Consider the following 18,840-nt stretch of genomic DNA (forward strand, 5'->3'; position numbering starts at 1 on the left):
CATCATTTTTTAAGTTACAATAGTGGATTTCATAAGATTTTTCAAACTTCACCATCTTTATGAATGCCTATATTGGCCTAAGTTTGTTATTTGCTTATTCAAGATTATTGTCATTTAAAAATCTTGCATTGCATAAAAGTGCATCTATTATCATTTGGTGTGCATTTAATTGCACTTTATATCTATCATAGTTGAGGCTTGTTTTTGACTTTTTGATTATTCCAAATCGGTTTTTACGCATGATGTTGCTTAATATTTCATAATTGTGTTAGTTGCATAATAAGTCTTTTTTGTACAAATGACTTCTTTTGAAGATTAAGCATAATTCATGTTTATGCAAAATTGTTGTTATAAAGCATATTATTGTGATTGATTATATTGGAGCTTTGATTCAATTTTTAATCGGTCTTCTTTTCTTTGAAAAATGATTCCTAAAGTGTTTATTGCCTTTTTTGTGGCATTTATATTTGTCCATCACATGTTTCTTTAATGCATCATTGTTTTGGCCTTATTATTGTTTTATTAGAGATGTTTGTTGAGGTGAGTTATGGGCACCTCGTGTTATATCATTTTAGAGTGTCCAAATTGCCATATTATAGATGGTGGTTGAGGTGAGTTATGGGCACCTTGGGACTCTAGAATGATTTGGTATATGATCTCTAATTATGAGTGTGACACTCGTTATTATGTCTTTTTAGATTGTCCACTTACCATATTATAGATGGGGGTTGAGGTGAGTTATGGGCACCTTGGGACTCTAGAATGATTTGGTATATGAGTGTGTCACTAGTTTGATGTTGGCCATTGATCTTATGGATGCTCTTATTTATATATAAATGTGATGGATATATGATGTTTGAAACCTTAAAATGTTTTAAGGTATATTGAAATCAAGGTTTTAGGGATTATTGCCCAACCTTCCATTGTTTATGAAAATTATGAGTGCATTTGCACATTTGTGATTTTGTGCTTTTATGCACAAGTGTTCCATATGTTCTTGGTGTGCGTATGTTCACACATTTATTTTCAAGAATATTGTTCTATCGGTTGTTGTATCTTGTTGAAGATACTTTTACATAGTTTATTCCAAAATGTTATTTTTATGGGTATTCTTTTTTGAAGAATATTGTTTTATTGATTCAAGGTTTGATTTATATATATGTTTGTCATTACAAGTTTGATTACCTCAAAAGTCTTCTCCTTTTATGCCCCTTATCTAAGTGTCATCATATGTAGACAAGAATTTTATTACACCTTCGTGTGTTGGTAGCCCTTTGTTGGCTTTTGCTCTCTTGGTCTAGTAGCTGAACACACTTGTCTTGAGTGTTATTTTATGTAGACAAGGCACGTTGATTCACACCATGGTGTGTGATTTTAGTCCATGTTGGCGTTTGTGTCCTTGCTCTAGTCGCTGAGATGTATGCCCATGGTTGGCTTATTTCACTCATTTCAAGTGCCATCTTATGTAGACAAGAGATGTATTGTGTTTTAGCCTATGGTTGGCTTGTTACTCTTGTTCTAATAGCTGAACATACTTGGTTTTGAGTGTATTTTTACGTAGACAAGAGATGCTTTTGGTCCATGTTGGCGTGTATTCTTTTGTTCTTGTCGTAGATGCACTCATTTCAAGTATTATTATATGTAGACAAGAGATTCTTTTGAACACCTTTGTGTGTGTCTTTGACCTTTAATGGCATTATGTTTATATTCTTGATCTAGTAGCTTATACACTTGATTTATGGGTTTTTGAGGACTAATGAGGTAGTTGTTTGTAATGAATGAACTATTGTTGAAATTTGCAAAATTTCATTCATGACTTGTGTTTTAAAGATATTCAAGTGAATCATATTTTTGATATGCATATTTTAAAATCAAGTTGATTTTTTGGCATTTAATCTATATATTAAGTGCTTATGGTATTTTGGCCACTTTTGTATGCAAAATGTGTCCTTTTTGTCAATTGAGTGAGATTTTCCTAAATGGGTAAGATTCTCTACTCAAATAACACTATTCGTTTTGCCTCGTAAATGGATTTAAAACCTTATGAACTCTTGTATTTATTTTTTGTCTAAAGTATGCTTGGAGACTTCGATTCTCTTGTTTGGCACTTCATTACATGTTTGAAACATGTTCATTAATGATTCCTTTACGTATTAATTCATTTCATGATAATATATGCATATACTCTTTATGGCCTTTTAGGATCTCATTCAATAAAGTATATGTTGCTTATGCCTCTTCGTAGGATTATTGTGGGGTCCCTTAGTGGACTATTTTGTTATTCCCCCATTATGGGGTTGTGTTTGTCCAATATTGGACCTTATGAATGCATTATGCATTCTTGCAATATGTTTTCGCTCACTCTTTAAACATGATATATGATTTTGAAAACTTTGGTTTTCTAAATTTTCTTTTCATGCTAAAGTAATTATCTTATTATGCATAAATTTTGCACCTTGTTAGGAATGTTCCTTTTTGAGTAAAGTGCAAAGATATTTTTTACTTGTTCTTTGTTGTTGTTCCTCAGGATCTTGAAGATAAGAGGAAAAGAAGTACCCTGGATAGATCATGGAAGGTGCTCATCGTTAAAGACATTGGAAGGAGACATTTACAATGGCATTCGTCCTGAAGGCTCTTGAAGCCTTGAGATTCTTCCTCTTGCTTTCTTCAATCTTTTCGTTCCCCCACGCAAAGCTTGAGGGGGTGTGTTAAAATGTATCATTCGACAATTGTAATATTATATATATTTTATATATATAAAGGATAATACATATTCATATATGGTATATATGCATATGTATTATCCTAATTATATATATAAAATATATATTTATCTATTTATAGGTATAGGGGTAGTTTAGACATTTCACAGTTTTTACGCATATTCCATTTGGAATATGTTTGTAATTTTATTTTTAATTTTCTTTTTAATTTTTCCCTTTTTTGTGGTTTGCGCCACCTAGGGGGGCTCCCCAAAGAGTCGTTGGGGAGCCCCCAACGGTCACAAATGTGACCGTTGGGGGCTCCCAATGACTCCTTTGGGAGCCCCCTTGGTGGCCCCTCTCTTGTGTTATAAATAGGGGTCTCCCCCTTTGTATTCTTTACTTCTTAGAGGAGCTTATGCTCCATTGTATGGGGTTTATACCCCCTTCTTCCTTCTTCTTCAATAATATTCAACTTATGACTTTATGTCATATTTTTGCCCTTTGTGTGGGTTTATGTGTTAGCACATTATGTGCTTGTGTTGTTCCCTTTAATGGGTTTATTCGCACTTCATGTGCATGTGTATGGGTTCTTTATTGAACCTAATGTATTCAAAGCCACTTTCTAACAGAGTGATGGAAGGTAATTTTACTCATAATAGAGATTTTTTTACCTTAACCCACTTTCTTGAGTGAAAATGCACTCTTACTTGAGCAAACCGTAAAAGCCCTCTCTCTTGCGCACGGATCAGCCCCCAAATCGCACTCGCGACTCGTAGGGTGCATGGATACCCCTCTAATGGCCTCTACACAAATGAGAAAGTCGGCCTTCAAGAGATCTTTAAAACCCAAAAAAATAAAAAACAAGCTTCGACCATTTTTAAAGTGTGTTGAAGGTGTATCGTATGATACACCCTGTATCATACGATACGGCACAATACAGGGTTGTATCGTATTATATATATGATACGATACAATACACACTCGTATCGTGGTATGAGTGTGTATTGTATTGTTTTTGTCTATAGTAACAATACATATCGTATGATACGGTACGATACAACATTGGTTTATACTACATAGTTATGAACTACGGCAAAAGTAAAGCCAACTGTTGTAATATATGTATCCCAGCTGGCAAGAATGGCAGAGAATCCTAGTAACAATTTTACACACATGAAACAGTCTCATACTATAGTATTGTAAGAGCTACAAATTTTAAATTCTCAAACTTCAAACCTATGTCACATGGACACGGCTGTAAATATGGGGATACTGTCTTTTTATGGAGATTTCCAATACAACTTGTAAATAAGGGATGTGATATGACAGTAAAAGACTACCCGTGTGACAGCCTCAAACCCCCAAATGCCACTATCCTGGAGTCTCTCTCTCTCTCTCTCTCTCTCTCTCTCTATATATATATATATATATATATATATATATATATATATATATATATATATATATTGCTGTTCATTTATTTATTTTTATACATTTTAAAATCAGTGACTAGCCACCAAATTCCTAGATGGAAGATGCCATGAGGATGGCAACAAGGATAAGCTAGAGACTAAACTCATCCTCAGTATTGAAAGTTCCAGCAGACAAGATTGTAAAATTGACAATCGTGCACCCAGGCAACAGACATTTTAATAATGTTTCAAAGGGAGTCACACAAACACTTGCATGAAAGAGATTAAAGCAAAAACATGCAACCATCTTTCAAGAGTATCAATCACAAGTTTAAGCACTCAATAGGAAAATATCCACTGAAGCTGAATCTATCAAACCACTCAGGTAAGCTCCAAAGTAACGCCAGAGACACAATAGACAACGGCTTCTTACAACCAAGAAGCCAGAGCTATTTGAAGCAGTAACCCCAATATCATACACACAGAAACAGTGAGCACTTAGAGCAACAGAAATGCTCTTGTAGGAGATATTGGGCAGTGATAGATGTGACAGATGTCACAGATCTGAGTCACCTTCTAGACATCCGTATGAATGCTAATGACAATCAACTAATCAAGCTTTCAGCTAAGAACTATGCAGGAATTATACAATGCTAGTTTAGTACAATAAATGAGAACATTACTAGAAAGATTAAGGTCATGCTTATTAGTCACATTTGTGGAGAAGGATTTCCAGAATAAAAATTATGAAAAAAGCAACAAATCCAAGAAAACGTTACTGATATAAACCTCTGCTGAATGAATGTCTACCTCAACAACAGGACTCCTAAAGCACCGGAAGTGCATACCTGTAACTTTGTAAGACGAGACCGTATATTGCTTGAAAACAACTCATGATCTTTCAATGCATTATCACACTCATCCTCATCAGAAGCTAAGGGTAAGCCACTGTCAACTGCCTGAAACTGACCTTTCTGGCCAAAAGAAGAAAGCATAAAAAAGTTCAGCAGAACTAATGAATATCACATGAAGAATGTAAGTGAAATCAACAATAAAACTTCTGTAACAATAGAACAGGAAATCAAAATCCCACCAAAACAGAAAGCGAGCTGTCAGGTCCAGACACTGAGTCAGAGGAAGCACTCATTGCCAGTGAGTCACTGCTTGGAGATCTCTCCTTCCTCTCCCAGGTCTCCACCAGAGAACGTGTTCTTCCTGTGGAATGTCTTTTATCTGGGTAGGTAAAATAGAGAGTTAAAAATACTCAAGCTTATGAATGTACTTGAACAAACATTGTATGCCACACCTCTCGAATATTCAATAGTACTTGCTCCTCTGCTTCCATCAAGCGGTTTAACATCACCTGCCAGCAAAAAAAAATTTATGGATGAACACAATGAATTTTCTAGCCATTAGAATGCAGCTAGTTCTTTCTAGAAATCTGAGCATGGAAATTTTCACGATTCCAACTATAGACCGATATCAAACAACAGAAAAAGGCACACATTTCAAAAATTATTTTAAAACACCTTAGGATCATCCATAGATTAGTGAAGGCATGAATGGCTTTGAGATGCATAAAACCAGAACTAGTTCAGGTCAAAATCTAAGCAAGCTGCAAGATATAATATGCGCAAGAAATTTGGATCAAACAATTTGCAGGAGCATCATATACTGCTCTTCATATTTTTGGAACTTTATTTTATCCCCTGCATGCAGCAAATAATCCTTTTGAGGGTCAAACAATAAAATTTATAAAAAGAAACTGACAAGGTGTCACCAGCAAGAAAAATAATAAAATCACGAAGAACAGAACATAGCCAAACAGTTTAAAACACCTGTAATCCCAAAGTATATTGCGGTAACTACAAAGCAAATAATAGAAGTTGCAGGAATTTACAATTTTCAGGCCGATTGCTCGATTTATGCCCTACTGATAAACTTCTTTCAAACTTTTCAGCAAAATTCCTGGAATTTGTTGCGTTTCCTTCACCACATCCAGAAGTGTTGCCTTTTGTGTCAAGACCAGGAAAAAAGTTCTTATCCAGTTCACGATTTAAATCATTGTTCTTGCTAATAGATGATCCAGAATGGGTTGAAATGGGTTCAACATCTATACCACCTCTACCATAAGATTGTCTCCGTGTGTGTGATGGCTTCGACACTAAAACCGTTCTTTCAACAGAAGTGTTTTCAGATTTGGAATCAGTTGGCTGTTCAAGTTTTTGGCTGTTTCGAGGGACGATAACTGGTACAACATCAGGCCTAGTGAAGACTTTACAATCAGCTGGTTGCTCAATTTTTTGGCTGTTTCTAGGGACAATAACTGGTACAACATCAGGCCTAGTGAAGACCTTGCAATCAGCCGGTTGCTCAATTTTTTGGCTGTTTCTAGGGACAATAACTGGTACAACATCGGGCCTAGTGAAGACTTTGGAATCAGCTGGTTGCTCGAGTTTTTGGCTGTTTCTAGGGACAATGACAGGCACAACATCAGGCTTAGTTAAGACTTGGGTGCTGGTTGCAGGCGATATTTTCGGCATGGCATTTTTCTTCAAGGCAGATGGATTGCATGCTGCTGTTGAGTTAGAAGCAAGCATCTTTGAATCACTAATTACACCAAATCTTGGGGGAGTACGAGGTGGAGTTACAGCAGCTGCAAATGAAAAACAAGAAGTACAACATGATGTATAAAACATTCTAGGTAAGAAGCCAGGAAGAAAGACATGCTTACGAATGGTATACATCTAGACGAGTAGAAGACTGAAAAAGGCAAGAAAAAGCGCTTACTGTAAGCTGATTGATTAACTTTAGCTTCTTTTGTTTCAGGATTCACAGATGGAGAAAATGATTTAGTGTTAGCCTTTAAACTACTCTCTAACTTCTGTACAGGTTGGTCTTCCTTCGGATTGGATTTGGGCTCCCTATGACCATTTCTAGCTATGCCACCAACTGTGTATGGTGCTATACGCTGCAAAGATGGAATTAGACAGCATTATCATTACAAAGTTCTATTCATTTGCAAGTAGAGGGGAAAGAAGGGGAAAATATTAGATAGGATTTCAGCAGATCATGAGTGAGAATATTACCGAGATATCAGCAACCCAGACTCCAACACAACTTTGATTGAAGGAACAACCTAAAAGCTTCCCATTATGGATGTTAAGATCAGCTAATCTAGACCATCCCATGTCAACTGCATCATGGCATCTGACAGGCTCCCATGAGAACACCTGATTAAACAACATAAAATTCATAAGAAAAAAAACAAAAACAGGGACCAGTTTATCAATATTTCAGCTAAACAACAAAATTATACTACCTTTAAGCATTCATCCAATCCGCAGAAAAGTGTTCTTCCATCAGGATTAAAGACCATAGAACGTACTCCTGAAGCCTGATAATGCAAGCAAAAAGAATACATATCAGAAAAGTTATGCGAAACTTGATTCCAGCTAAAGTTTTAGTGTGGAAACAATTTTATGGAGTTTATGAACAGAGTATGCCTTAAAGCTTAAAACAGTTCATAAATAATGAAGATGACATAAATAAATTTGGACATAATATGGGTAATGTGATAAGAGTGTCCAGACACATTGGCTAAATCTAGAAGTTAACATTACCTAAACCCTAAAATAGACAAGATCAATCAATTCAACATCGACCAAGTCTAAAAATTAAACAAATTTGATTACATTCTTGTTGACTACATGCAGCACTTCATCGGCTGCAGCCGCACCCACACCCAGCCACTTCCTGTTAATGCAGGTACTTTATCCGTTTAGAAGTACCCATGTTACATAGCTTCCTATGTCACATGGACTCTTCTTAAGGGTCGCCGCACCCGCGTCGACGCGACGTGGGTGCAGCTACCATAAAAATCAGCTGCATGGTCAAATTTTCTGGGTGCGATCAACCCGCACCCAGGGTTATAAATGTCCATAAATGGACTCGGACAAGTAAAAAAAAGTCAAAAAGCGTAAACCCCCTCTCCCTTCTCGACCTCTCCTCTGCCTCCCCTCCCCACTCCTCCTCCTCCTACGGCAGTGACGGCAACACCGGTCTCCTCCTCCGCTTCCGACAGCAGCAACACCAGTAAGCTTTTCTCTCATCCTCTCTTCTTCTTTCTCCCCTTCCGCCTCCTCTCTTTTTCCTTCTTCTTCCTTCTCTTCCTCTACCGCCTCCTCACTTCTTCTTCCTTCTCCTCTCTATCTTCTCCCCTCATTGCCGCAGTGGCTGCTCCTAGGTTTGGTTCTACTGGATTCAGCAGAACAAGCTTAATAGGTTGGGCGCCTGGGTTCAGCAGAACTGAACCCAGGGTTGCTGGGTTCAGGTCGTTCAGCAGAACCTAAACCCAGGGTTGCTGGGTTCCGCTCTGCTGAACCTAGCCGTGGGTTCAGCAGAACTGAATCCAGGCGTGTTGGGTTAGATAGAACCTAAACCCAGCCTGAGCCTGGGTTCGGCAAAGCCTGAACCCAGCACGGGTTCAACAGAACTGAATCTAAGTTTGGGTTGGGTGCTATAATTCTATTATAAATTTAACCAGATATTTTTATGAATTTTATTTTAATAACGTGTTATTTATTTATTTATTTTAAGGACAAAAATAACAGACAAAGGGAAAGGACTTGCAAACAAACGAAAAAAAAAATGCATCATCATAATATGTACATGCAAGTTCGGCTGCTAGTGCTAGTGTTGCCGGTAGTGGTAGTGGTAATGTTGGTTCTCGTTCTTCGGTTATATCATGGAATGATGAGTCACTATGGGCATATATGGAGAGACTTGGAAAAGCTGGAGAGAGTGGTGGAAATGTGAAACCTCGGTGTAATCTTTGTGAAGTACGTTTTGTTGGGTCTTACACCAGAGTTAAAGGCTCATTTGTTGAATACATCAGGACATGAGATTTCTGGATGTAAAAGAGTTGATGAGACAATGTGAAGATAATACAAAAAAATACAAGATGAATATAAGAAGAATAAAATAATGACAGAATCTCAATGTACCTCTTTCAAACCATCAAGAAGATGCTAAAAAAAATGGCTGTAAGATATAGAAGAACAATACAAGTATCATTCAATATGCATGAAAAGGAGGAGATCGATAAAAAGTAGGAAGGTACTATTTTTCTAATTCACTTCCCTTTAATGAAGTTAAGAATCCTTATTGGAAGGATTTGGTTATTCTCTAACAAATAGTAATTTGAGTTGCTATGTACCTTCAAGTTCAGAAAAACTCTGAACAATAATTATTGCAAAAGAGAGGGCAAATGTTGAGAGGTTGCAAGAGATTAAGAAATTTTCATAGGAACAAAATGAAATTTCTAATTTTTCTAATGGGTATACGGATATTCAAAGGCGTCCACTAATTAATTTCATTGCTTCTTCGCTTAGTGGGTCAATATTCTTCAAAGAAGTTGATGCATCTGAAGGATATAAAAATGTCAAGTATTTAAAGGGGTTGTTTATATAAGTAATAAAAGAAGTGGGTGAGAAAAAGTAGTGCAGATCATCACGTACAACGCTCCAGTTTGTAGAAGTGCAACATTGAGTTTGGAGAGTGAGTATTTTCACATTTTTTGGATTTCCTGTATAACACAGCTTGAATCTAACCCTTAAAAGCATCTGCAACCAGAATGAGGAAGAAGATTCATCGGTATATGCTCTATGTTCATGGATTGAGAAATTAAAAAAGATGTCAAAAATATTAGAAATTTTGTTGTCAACCACCATCATGCTAATGTTATATTTAAGAGGCATTCTGATCTAAAATTGTTGAAGGTTGTTGAAACACGTTTTGCATCCAACATTGTGATGGTGAAAAGAATCAAGGAAGTCATGAATGTTTTGACTAATATAGTGACTGATGATAAATGGACATTCTATCATGCTAATGATGTTGCCAAGGCCTAAAAAAATTAAGGAATGCATTATTGATGATGAATTTTGAAATAGTCATTACTTTCTCGAGTTTACGCAACCTATTTGGGAAATGTTGAGAAAAAATTGACAAGGATGAGCCCAGGTTCACAAAGTTTATGAAATGTGGGATAATATGATTAAAAAAATTCAAGTTGCAGTTTTAAAGCATGAGGAAAAAGATCCTGCACTAGATGATTCTGAATTTTTTAATTATATACATTCAATTTTAGTTAAAAGATGAGATAAGAGCAACACTCATTTGCATTGCATGACATATTCTCTCAATCCCAAATATTATGCAAAGTCTTAGGAATATGGTGTCGGTTGTGTCCCTCCAAATTTAGACTCAGAATTATTAAGGCATAGAAATATGTATATGTCAAGACTTTGTCGAGAACCACATATTATAAAGCAAGTCACACAAGAGTTTAAATTTTTTTGCTTGGAAAGGTTATATGCACAAGCATTGCTAGCAAGAGAGAAGGATATATATCCTATCACATGATGGTTTAACATATGGATTAGAAACACCTCTTTATCAAGATAAACAAACTCACCAACAAACATGTGGAGGATTTAGTCTTTGTTCATTCAAATCTTTGATTACTTCCACGAACCAATGAGGAATACAGGTACTATTTTTTAATTTCTCTTAGTTATTTGACTATTAAGTAGATCATTTAAATATGTATGTATTTAAAATTTTTAAATTTTAATTGTAACGCAGACAAGGATAATCCAAATTTTTGGATGTAAATCCAAATGATTGTGACTTGGAGGGGGAGCATGATTTCAACACTGCAAATATGAACTTAACTGAGCTTACTCTTCTTTCTTATGATGAAATTGATGATGAAGATAATTATTAGGATCATTACCCCATCATCATATACATTGCGTATGACATACTTTTAGTATGCAATTATGTATTGTTTGTTTCTGATCATGCATACATTTTGCACTTTTATTCATCTTATTTTATGCATGATCCATGTTAAAATTGCTTTAAAAACTCATTTTTATCGTTAGTTTTGAGAAACTGCATTGAAATAAAAATTATCAGAAAATCGCGTATTTCAAAGCTTGCCATGTATTTTTCAGTGTTAGGAATTTTGAAGTAGTGTTTTAATTAGTTTAGAAGAGTTAAGTAGAAGTTTTAATTAGTTTAGGAGGTTTTGTTTTATGAAACACGTTTTTCAAAAGACCTCTTTTTGAAAATTATTGAAAATTACTTGGACTTGTTTTGAAAAACTTTTTTTAAACTAATATTCTATTATAAATAGTTATGCCAAGAAGGAGGAGACGTTTTTCCAGCCTTGGAAAACACACCCCCTCCTTGCCCCCTCTCTTCTCTCTCTCTCCCTTGCTCTCTCTCTTTCCCTTTTGCCGATTTCTCTTCTCAACCCCTTCTCATCTTCTTCTTTTTCCTCATTTTCTTCTTGCTTTGAACCCCTTTCGTCATCAACAACTTCCTCCTCTTCGTCGGGGCAGCGTGTGTGCAACCGGTTCTCTTCTCAACCCTTCCATCGGAAGCGATCCGCGAGGGAAGCGTTTGAACGTGCGGTAGAGCCCTTTTCGTACCCCGAAGTACCCTCTGAGGTCCCTTCAGGTCCTCAAAAAGTGCCCTCAGAAAATCAAAAGTTCAAGAAAACAATCATTACCTAAAGAGGGAAGGACAAAGGGAAGCAAATCAATTCAAAAAAATGGGACAAGAAGACTCAAGCACGGAAGACATTTTCTCTTTCTTTTAGAATTAGGTTTTTTATTTTTATTGCAATTATTTGGGTTTGTAATAAAGCAGTTAATTACTGTTTAAAGTCCTCTACAGAGGGCTGCACTCTCTCCCCTATTAATTCAATTAATTGATTTTCTTTTTGGCAATAAAGTGTAGTTTAGATTGTGTGTCGAATACAAAGTATTTCCCGTTCCCTGAGATCGATCCGGACTTCACCACTTGTGCAAGCCATTTTTATTATTCTGTGTCTGGCTTTCACTTGATTTTCATTAAAAATATTGTTTTAAAAAGCGTTTTCATAAAACTCACATCAGTTTCTTTTTTGCTTGACTTGTTTGATTGGTATGCAATATGCTTGTACTTCGTAGTTAATTTGATTTATTGTATAAAGTTATACATGACGAATTGATGATATGATAATTGTTTTATGATATGATAATTATTTTTATTTCATTAGTAATGCTAATTTAAAACTGTTAAACAATATATATCCTCCCCGCACCCCAGTTTTTTTAAGTGTCGCGTCGCCACACCCACACCTACGTGACAAAGATAGCTTCCAAACCAACTTTTAACTTCACATTTGTCTTTACTAAGCCAATGGATGCCTTTTGAGCTCATACCTATATAACGTGAACTCTTCTAATAGAGCACCACACCCGCGTCGCACCCGCACCCATGCGGGTGCAACACTTGTACATGACTTCCTTTGTGTTAGGTGAAGTCAACCACACAGAAGTTCATTTCTGTCCAAAAGTAAATTCAGTTAACCCTATCCAAGTTCAGTTTTATATATATATACACACACGCATATATACATACATACATACATATTGTTAAAAAGTGTATATAATAATATATAATATAATATATTTTATTATATATTATATTATATTATATATAATAATTTTATTTATTTATTTTTCTTCTTTTCTTTTATTTTTATACTTATTTCTGTATTTTTAGGCTAGTCTATACTCAAAACTAGTCAAACCTTTGACTAGTTTTGAGATAGTCGGTGGAGCTAGTCCAACGGCGACAATTAGAGTTATTGGAGACTCTCTTGAGTCCTCTTAAGTCTCTTTCTCTCCCTCTCTCAACATATATAAATAGGGGTGTTCCCCCCTCTCTTTGGATCAATGCTTCTTAAGCATTTTCATGTGAATGAAATAAAGTTTATTATTTTATCTTTGTGTAATTTTTTTTATACTCTTTTGTGGGTTATGATTGTAGTGTCTTTAATAGACACCAATTGCAAGCATTTGTGCCTTCGTGGAAGATCCTCATTTTCTTACATGGTATCAAAGCTTAGAAGCTTCTAGATTTTGGAGAGTTTCCACCTTGTTTTTGTGCCTCTTTAGAGGAAGTTGATTCATCTTCTTGTTCGTGATTCAAGTGCTTTTTTTTGAAAAAAGGACACTTTGGAGGATCGTTGGCTACTCAAAGACTGTGATTGTGCTCTTGTCCTTTCCTTTCCTTTCCTTTCCTTTCTTTTTCTTTTTTTCCCCCTTATCATCTCTCTTTTTTCTTCACCTTTGTAAAAATGGATGACAATAATAAAGTCACCATCATGCCCACCAAATTAAATGATACTAATTATATGATGTGTGCTCCAATCATGAAGCATCACATTTGGGGAAAAAGGTTGTGGGGAATAGTAGACGGTTCCGATTCGGAACCTAAACTAATTCTCATAAAAATTGAAAATGAGAAAGAGGTGCCTCTCACGGAATGAGAGAAAAATAAGGCATTAGCCACTTATGAGAAAAAGTGCAAAAAATGGAGCATAAGGCATGCCAAAATAATGGCATGACTAATTAATAGCGTTGACATCAAGAAATGCTCTAGTTTAGCCAAATTCGGTTTTCCAATAAGGCTTGAGAATATTTTAGAAATATGTATTCCCTTAAAGACATTGCACATGTGTGCAATTTGCAAGATAAAGTTCTGACTTTGACTCAAAAAGATAAAAGTATTATGGAATATTATAATGAGTTGTCCGAACTTTGGGAAGAGTTGGCTCTTCTTTAGCCAAAGTGGCATTGTCTCGAAGATATTGAGCTTCGCCAAAAATAACTCGATATGAAACATTTTTACCAATTTATAAATGGTTTGATGTCGGAATTTGAAACAACCAAATCAGGCCTTTTACATAAAGGAAAAGTTTCCTCTATTATTGACACTATTGAGGAGCTAATTATGGAGAAAAATAGGCTCAAGAAGAATACTCTAAAGAATGAAGATGATTTTGTTCTAGTTGTATCTTGACCAAAAAATTATATATGTGCTTATAAGCCGACTCATTTTGGTAGGCAAAATAATGATTATGACAAAAGGAAAGTCATTTGCCACCATTGCCATGAACCAGAACACTATAGGCCTCAATGTCCTAAATTAAAGAGAAGAAAAGAAGGTTTCATCCGTTGGTTCATCACAAAAATTGAAAGATCAAACTAATCAAGATGCACATGTATCTATGGCACAATTAATGAAAATCGTTCAACCTCTTCTCAAAGGAGCATCTTCCTCAACTGAAACCTCAACAGGAGCCGTTGTCTCATCCTTCTCCGATCCCGGTAACTTTCCTTGGCTCCTTGACTCTGGTGCTTATTTTCATGACTCTAAACATCAGTAGTTTGTCTAAATGTCTTAACAATAACTCAAGTGTGTCAAATGTTTTCACAGCTGATGGTACATCTCTTAAAATAAAAAAATAGAAAATTTTGAAAACCTTCAAAGATCCAAAAAAAAAATTATTGCAAAAGTTAGATATATTCCTAAACTAAATCTAAATATTTTATGTCTCTCAAATATCTGATTTTAGGTGTAACATCTCCTTCTCTTCTCATGGTTATTGGGTACATAATCGTCAGTCAGGGAAGCTGATTGGAGAATGCCATAAAGAAGGAGGACTCTATTATATGGATTTTTTGAAATAACCCAAGAATGCCTTTTATTATAATGTTCAGAAACTAGAGTCGGATCTATGGCACAAAAGACTTGTCATCCTCATGTATCCAACATCCAACACTTTCCAAGTTTAGGACAATTTTGTAATTTTAAAAGTTTTGCTTGTAAATATTGTATTCTTGGTAAAATGAAAAGATTACCATTTCGTGATAGAACTTTTGTTTTATCTAGACCACTTGAGTTAATACATTCAAAGGTTTGGGGTGTCGCACCGGTCATATCAAAAGGCGAATATGCATATTATATAATTTTTTTATGACTTCTCTAGGCATACTTGGATCTACTTCTTTAAGCATAAATCTGAGATCTTTTTGCATTTTCAAACATTTCACAAAATGGCTAAAAACAAATTTCAAAATGATATTTCCATTTTTCGCAACGATTCAGGGAGAGAATTTATGTCAAAAGAATTTAAAGACTATCTTAATTTCCATGGCATCACACACCAAATATTTTGTCCACACACCACAACAAAATGATTTGGTTGAACGAAAACACCGACACATTATGGAAACCACTAGGACTTTATTGATAGCAAATTAAGTTCCAAAAGAGTTTTATACAGAAGCAGCCCTAACTGCTACCCTATCTAATTAACCGAATGCCATCTTCTTCTTTGAAAAATATAACTTCAATTGAAAAACTTGTCAAATTATCTCCTGCTTACTTTAGATTGAGAGTTTTTTTATGCAAATGTTTTGCTTTCACCAACAAAAATGATAAACTCTTCCCTTGTGCCATTCCTTGTGCCTTCTTATGTTATGCAGATAATCAAAAAGGTTATAGGTGTTTTGATTTTAAAAATGAAAAATTGCATATATCAAGAAATGTATCCCTCTTGGAAAAGAAAATTTTTTTATTTTGAAACGACCAAAGAAGTAACCGAATATTCCTTTTTGATAGATTTGACTTCAAAATCTGATGGATGTGACTATGAATACGATCTAAACAATGGTCAAGGTACTATTGATTATGAACATAATGTTGCTAATGAAGAGCAAACCCATAGGGACACCAGTTTACAATACTCAAGACGTAGACAATCCAATCTTGCATGTGCATTGAAAAAATATTTTGAAGCACAAACTAGAAGATCATCCAGAATCTCTAAACCTCCCGAAAAATTTGTGTCCTACAAATCCTTTTCACCCACGTATAAAGCATTTATTGCATTAATACACTCATATGTAGAACCTTCATCCTATACTCAAGCCAAAAACCATACAGAATGGGTAAAAGCCATGAAGGCAGAATCAGAAGCATTAGAAAGGGCTAACACTTGGACTATTCAAGATATTGCACAAAGAAAAAACCTATAGGTTGTAAGTGGGTTTATAAAGTTAAAACCAAGAATGATGAAACTCTTGAAAGATATAAAGTCAGATTAGTGGCCAAGGGGTATTCCCAAGAGTATGATGTCGATTACGAAAAAACCTTTTGCTCCAGTTGCCCGGATGACCACCGTCAGGACACTAATAGCCTTAGCCTCTATTAGAAAATGACTCATATTTCAAATGGATGTCAAAAATGTTTTTCTCAATGAAAACCTAGTTGAAGAAGTTTATATGAAAGCACCACCTGGTATTAGTATTCTTAAAGGTAAAGCTCTTCGTTTAGAAAATGCTCATTATGGTCTTCAATAGGCACCAAAAGCCTGGTATGACAAGTTTAGTTGCGTTATGCTTGATATTGGATTTAGAACTTGTTTGACTGACATTATTTTGTTTATTAAGATTTCTGATGCAGGGATTCTTCTTCTTTATGTGGATGGCATGATCATCACCGGAGACAACAAAGCGAGAGTTGAAAAACCTTCTTAAAAATCATTTTGAAATGACTATTTTAGGTTTATTGAGATATTTTTTAGGAATTGAAGCACCTCTTGATTATCCCACTCCTTACAGACAGCTTATTGGAGCATTTTTCTATCTTTTCATTACTAGACCTGATATTGCACATGTTGTACACACAGCTAGTCAGTTTCAGTACGCTCTCACTTCTGTTCACAAGGAAGCAGTTTTGCGTATTGTTAGATACATCAAGTCTTCCCTTTCACGAGGCCTCTTCTCGTCTGCTTCATCGTCATTAGATTTAATTGCTTATATTGATGATAACTAATCCCAACAACAGGGGCTCAACCACTGGCTTTTGCGTTTTCTTAGGTGAATCTTCGATTTCGTGGAGGGTGCAAAAAAAAAAACAGAAAGTCTCTCTTTCATCCACCGAAGTTGAGTATCGAGCCATGGCCACCACAACAATGGAAGTAGTTTGGCCCAGAAAATTGTTGGTTGACATGGAAACTAAAGTGACACAAGCTTCATGCATGTGCTGTGACAACAAGAGTGTGATCTATATTGCTAGCAACTGAATATTTATTGAACGCACCAAACATATTGAAATAGATTATCACTATGTTAGAGAGGAGTATCTACGTGGAACTATTGATCTGCCATATGTTACATCAGAATACCAATTAGCAGATTTCTTCACCAAACCTCTCGCTGCTCCTAGATTTTATTTCCTCTTAAACAAACTTTCGCTCATTGTACTGTAAGTTTGAGGGAGTGTTAAAAAGTGTATATAATTATATATAATATAATATATTTTATTATATATTATATTATATATAATAATTATATTTATTTATTTTCTTTTTTCCTTTTATTTTTGTATTTATTTCTGTATTTTTAGGCTAGTCTAGTTCATATTGAACTAGACTCAAAACTAGTCAAACCTTTGACTAATTTTGAGATAGTCGTTGAAGCTAGTCCAACGGCTACAATTAGAGCCATTGGACTAGCTCCAACGACTCTCTTGAGTCCTCTTAAGTCTCTTTCTCTCCCTCTCTTAATGTATATAAATAAGGGTGTTCCCCACTCTCTTTGGATCAATGCTTCTTAAGCATTTTCATGTGAATGAAATAAAGTTTATTATTTTATCTTTGTCTTATTCCTTTTATACCCTTTTATGGGTTATGCTTGTAGTGTCTCTAATAGACACAGATTGCAAGCATTTGCACCTTTGTGGAAGATCCTCATTTTCTTACACACACACACACACACACACACACACACACACACACACACACATATATATATATATATAGATATAGATATAGATATACACGCACCAGTGTGGTGTTAATTTTTATTGATGATGAATAGCAATTGTAGATTGTTAATTTGATTTATTGCATGAATTTATGCATGATGAATTGATGATTGTTTTTATTTCATTAGTGTTAACTTAAAAATGTTACATTTTATATATATATATATATATATATATATATATATATATATATATATATATATATATATATATATCCTCCCTGCACCCAAGTTTTTTTAAAGTGCCGCATAGCCACATCTGCATCTGCACCTATGTGACATAGGCTCATACTAAGCCGGTGGTGCACTTCCTCAAATATTGTTGAAAATATTGCTTAATTGATATCCATGATTTAAAAACCTACCACAGAAAAGGAAGGAAAGCACTAACAGCAGCAAATATATTTTACATACCTCAGGAGCTGCAGATCCGATGAGTTCAAAAGTCTCTAGATCCCAAAACTTAACTGTTCTATCAGCAGACCCTGAGCAGAATGAATTTATTAGCCATATTAGCAAAATAATAGTGCCTTAATTTCTAGTTTCATGCCAAATAAAGGAGACAACATACAATTAATGAGAATTAAAACCTATAAAGTACAACAATAATTCCATTATTATCACCATCAGGAACTTTTTAAACCAAAGGGTCTGCTGATAGAACATTTGGTGCATATTGTGAACACCTTTATGTAACCAATGTGACCAAAAGGAGACAGAAACTGTCACATGGGTACAGGTGCAGGTACAACACAACATCAAAGAAAAAAAGGTTAGAATATCCAGAAATGTCATTTTTTATGAAGCCTCTTTTCAGCCAAATGAATCAATAGTCCACAATCAGAAAGAGTACTATTCTCCTTGGCTAAGTGAGGAGTTGTATTCCCAGGCAAGCATAAGCACTTAAGATAGGTCAGTGGAGCTCTAAAAAGAGCACGCTGATATGCAAGTTGAAAATCAGCAAGCTCAACAAGATCCAGAAATTCA

General features: G+C 35.2%; 1 protein-coding gene across 1 annotated transcript in view; it reads right to left on the bottom strand.

Moving 5' to 3' along the window:
- LOC149830921 (katanin p80 WD40 repeat-containing subunit B1 homolog KTN80.3-like) overlaps positions 1–18,840 on the bottom strand; it is a 30,238-nt gene that overhangs the window by 4,664 nt on the left and 6,734 nt on the right. The window contains exons 6-13 of the mRNA XM_090011921.1: positions 18,268–18,338; positions 7,440–7,514; positions 7,207–7,350; positions 6,908–7,088; positions 6,018–6,773; positions 5,424–5,480; positions 5,211–5,350; positions 4,966–5,091 (exon numbers count right to left, since the gene is read on the bottom strand). Of these exons, the coding sequence (XP_089868047.1) occupies positions 4,966–5,091; positions 5,211–5,350; positions 5,424–5,480; positions 6,018–6,773; positions 6,908–7,088; positions 7,207–7,350; positions 7,440–7,514; positions 18,268–18,338 (1,550 nt within the window). The remainder of the gene's footprint in view (positions 1–4,965; positions 5,092–5,210; positions 5,351–5,423; positions 5,481–6,017; positions 6,774–6,907; positions 7,089–7,206; positions 7,351–7,439; positions 7,515–18,267; positions 18,339–18,840) is intronic.

This window comes from Nuphar pumila, chromosome 7 (assembly GCF_984573655.1).
Source record: "Nuphar pumila chromosome 7, dmNupPumi1.hap1.1, whole genome shotgun sequence".
Taxonomy (NCBI): Eukaryota; Viridiplantae; Streptophyta; class Magnoliopsida; order Nymphaeales; family Nymphaeaceae; genus Nuphar; species Nuphar pumila.